Source organism: Propithecus coquereli, unplaced genomic scaffold (genome assembly GCF_000956105.1).
Source record: "Propithecus coquereli isolate 6110/MARCELLA unplaced genomic scaffold, Pcoq_1.0 Scaffold237, whole genome shotgun sequence".
In the NCBI taxonomy this organism is placed as follows: domain Eukaryota; kingdom Metazoa; phylum Chordata; class Mammalia; order Primates; family Indriidae; genus Propithecus; species Propithecus coquereli.
The window spans coordinates 552,703-556,603 of NW_012147919.1; the positions used below are offsets into that span (position 1 = coordinate 552,703).

The following is a 3,901-nucleotide window of genomic DNA, read 5'->3' on the forward strand; positions in this document are numbered from 1 at the left end:
GGACCAGATTGCTGGGCTTCGCATCCCAGATCTACCCCTTCCCAGCTGTGTTACTTCGGTCAAGTTGCTTAGCCCTCTGCACCTTAATGTTACCATGGGTAAAATGGGAGTTCCCGCAAGGCAGTTGTGAAGATTAAATGTTAGTATGTATGAAGTGCTTTGAACAGTATGTGTCACACAGTAAGTGCTATAAAAGAGTTAGGGTTGCTATTTTTAGTGGTGGAGGTCTCCAATAGCTGTGGGTATCTATGGAATGGAATAGTCATGAGTGATCAAAGGGTTTAGGCCAGCTTGTTCCTCGTAACTACCCGCCTCTATTGCAGCACGAAGGCTAACCTCAATTCACGGGCCCACTGCTGGTGTTAGTGTTATTCCTTGTCTTGATCCCTGGATCAACCCATATTCCCTCGGATCCTGGGTATGACTGCTTATTTCTCCTGAGGTTATGCTTGACCACCTTGCTTATAATTTAAGTAATGACCTTCAGGCTCTCTGTGTTTTCCAGGATTTAAATTATCCTAAATATACTTAACATTTACTAGTGTTATAGTTCACTCCATCTACCTACCCATCCATACATCTAATCATCCATCCTTTTATTCATTCATTCAACAAATACTTAATTGAGTGTCTACTATGTTCCAGCCACTATCCTGGGGAGGACAGCATTGTCCATCCGTGAATGGACAAGGTCACTGTTTTCCCAAAGCTAACAGTCTAGGGAAGGAGAAAAACTCTGCCTTCAGGCCTCTCCTTGCTTCCTGTACAGGCTACATTGAGGTGCCACCTCAGATGTAATCACCTCCGAGAAGCCTTCCTGACACTCTCCCCTCAAACCGAAGGCCAGGCCAGGTCCTCACCTTCAGCCTTCCTCCATGTGGCTTCCCCCCCGCTACTGACTCTTCCCACACTCAGCAACAGCCATGGGCTCCAGAGTGGCCAGGGCTGTCTATCTTGCTCTCTGCACCTAGCGCAGTGCCTGGCACACAGTAGGTCTTCAATAAATATTTGTCTGCTGAATGTCCAGCCAGCCCCTGTCCAATCTGTCCCCTTTGGAGGTGGGAACCACACCCCTTGCCAGAGAGCCCAGAAAGAAGAGGCAAAAAAATCTGCCTACCAGGCCCTTAAAGAAGCCCCCGAGGGACTGCTGCCGCTTCTCAGGTCTCTTCTGGGACTTGTCGCCATTCTGCAGCGAGTTGGCATCCCCTGCGGCCGGCCCTGGGCATTGCACTGGGTCTTTGGCTTCCTGCTTGCTGCTCTTCTGCTTGCTCCCCTCAGCTGCCGACTTCTTGTCCTTGGAGGAGCCCTCTTTGGCCTTCTGGGCTGCTCCTGTGGGTTCTGGCTCCGGCGGCGTGGTGGCCTTCTCTGCAGAGTCCGCTGTCTACAACAATTGCAGACAAAGTACATTGTTAGTGGTTGCAAGACAAGTCTCAGTAGCAGGGGAATACATATGTTATTACAAAATAGAGATGTTCTAACGTTGGGTGGTATCTACATTTTCATGAATCCCTGGTGAAATCAAAAAAAGAAAAAGTGCAAACACTTATCATGGTATGAGGTCATGGTAGGGGACATTTATTTATTTATCTAATAATTCATTAATTAATTTTATGCTTTCCCAGCAAGCATTTTTTCCCCCTTCTTCTGGTCCCAGGACTTGGATTTTCCTCGGGGAACCACCTTTCTCCCTCTCCCCTCCACTGGTCCAGGCAAACCAACTCTACCCCTGGACACGGCACGTGACTCAGGCCTGGCCGATCAGAGCATTGCATGTGATTGGGCTGCTGTGATGGGGTCAGCATAGGCAAACGTGGATAAAGCCTGAGCTAACTGCAGAGCTTTGCTAAAATAATCAAGAGAGACCTGCCCCTTTCTATTGGATTTGAAACCATGAAGAGGTAAGAATGGAGCTTCCAGAGCCACCACTATTTCTGGGGGGAATCTGCCTGAAAAGAAAGCCAACACAGAGAAGAGCAGAGAGAGAAAAAAAAAAGAAAGACCAGGCACGGATGATACTGCGTGTGCTCCTGGATCTAGCTGTTCCTGAAGTTCTTTTATGTGCAAGCCAGCTTTGAGAACGTTACTCCCACGAGCAACCACATGTGACTTTTTTCTTGGGGATGCTCATTCTTTCCCTCATGATTATGTCTACCTTAATTATGTCCTTTTGCTTCATGAAATGGTGGTAAGAGAAGATGATTATTTTATCTTTAGTTTTGAATATATATCTTTCTATAACAAAGTGAAAGATTATACAATCCTACATGGTTTCTACAATCTGGAGGGATGAGGCTGTAAAATCCGAAATTCTAGAAAATTTTGGGTAAATTACACATAACAAAAAAATCCATTATGAAGTAGAAACCCTTTTCCCATCATTGACTTGAGCTGAAACGTCTGTGGGGTCCAGACAGATCATGTAAAAATAAAAAAGAAGCTAGGGGTAAGAATAAAATCCCAGGGAGATCTTATTTCCCCTGCTGTAAAAGCAACATGGGTCCAGAGAAATATTTCTCCAGTGTAATAAAAGCACCGGTTCAAGCGATGATGGCTCTCATGTTGGGGAGACAATTTGGTGTAGAGAGGCTTGTGGTGAATTCACTGTTAATGCCGTGTGTGAAGGGGCCACAGCTGCTTGCACCCAGCTGAGAGACAGCTCGCAGCCCCAGTGGGGTCAGATCTTCTGTTTTTTCAAAAGAACCTTGGAATTGAGTTTTCTAAATGCAAAATATGTCAACTATTAAATATTGACTTCAAAAATTTTAAAACGGTGACCATGGCAAACAACCGTACCACAAGTCTCCCTGTGGGCCACACGTGACCCACTGGATACGTGTTGATAAGCCTGATTCATGAAGTTCTGTACTGTCCTCAGATAAAAAGTTCTCTGACAGGGTTAACGCAACCAAAGGAGAAACGTCATTCCACACCAGTGAATCAAGCACACCCCTTAGAAATAAGTGAGAGAACAAACAGGTGAGACTCCGCAGCCCCGAAGGCTCCACAGGTGCTGTCCAGAGGGTGGAAGTCCTCGGAGAAAAAAGCGTCGGACACCCACCGTGCCCGAGAAGCTGCTGTACAACCGCACATCCTGGACACCCCTGTCCGAGCCCAGCTGCCAAAGCTGCAGCAAAGGCTGAGCTACAGATGCCCACGTGCAGCAGACGCCCCCTTACACTGAAACAGAAACTCTCACCGCGATGCTCTTCAGAAAGGCCAGAAACCAGAGACCCCAGTTCAAACAGTTGTTAATTGTTTTGGTCCTGCGGATTTTAAAATACAGTGAGTGGCTAAGAGCTCAGTGTCTGGAGTCAGAGGGACCTGGCTTGATTCTAATTCCATCGCGCCCTTGCTGCGTGACCTGGAATAAACTGACCTCAGTTTCCTCATCTGTATGGGAGCCATAAAAGAAATGACATCTCGTGGTGGTGTGAGATTTAATTAGCTAAGAACAGAAAGCTGACGTGGCGCGGTGTCTAGCCCGTGTGAAATGCTAAACGTAGAGTGACCAGTCATTTGGGTCTGTCTGAGAGTGAGGGGGTTCCAGGACATGGAACCTACAGTTTTAAAACCAGGGAAGTTCCAGGCAAACTGGGATGAGTTGGTCACCCTGGCTTAACATTGCCGGTGGTTATTCTTTTTAAGGACAACTGTGTGGGTCTGGCTCAGCTGCTGCACCCAGTAACTAATGTTGACTGTGACACGTAGGGTCCCCTTGTGCCTCCCCAGCCCTGCCCCCGTCCCTCTTCCTCTTCTCATTCTGCTCCACCCACACGCCTCCTTTCATTCCTTGAAGCAGCTTGTTCTCGAAGCAGGCTTCACGTTGCTGCCACCCCCACTGCTGTGCCACCAGGGCTGCGTACCACTGCTGCTCCTTGTCCAGCAGGTCTCAGTCTGTTCC

General features: G+C 47.7%; 1 protein-coding gene across 1 annotated transcript in view; it reads right to left on the reverse strand.

The window, feature by feature from the left end:
• The window catches only part of BCAS1 (breast carcinoma amplified sequence 1), a 116,903-nt gene that overhangs the window by 6,787 nt on the left and 106,215 nt on the right, over positions 1 to 3,901 (reverse strand). The window contains exon 10 of the mRNA XM_012645857.1: positions 1,118 to 1,381. Within this exon, the coding sequence (XP_012501311.1) occupies positions 1,118 to 1,381 (264 nt within the window). The remainder of the gene's footprint in view (positions 1 to 1,117; positions 1,382 to 3,901) is intronic.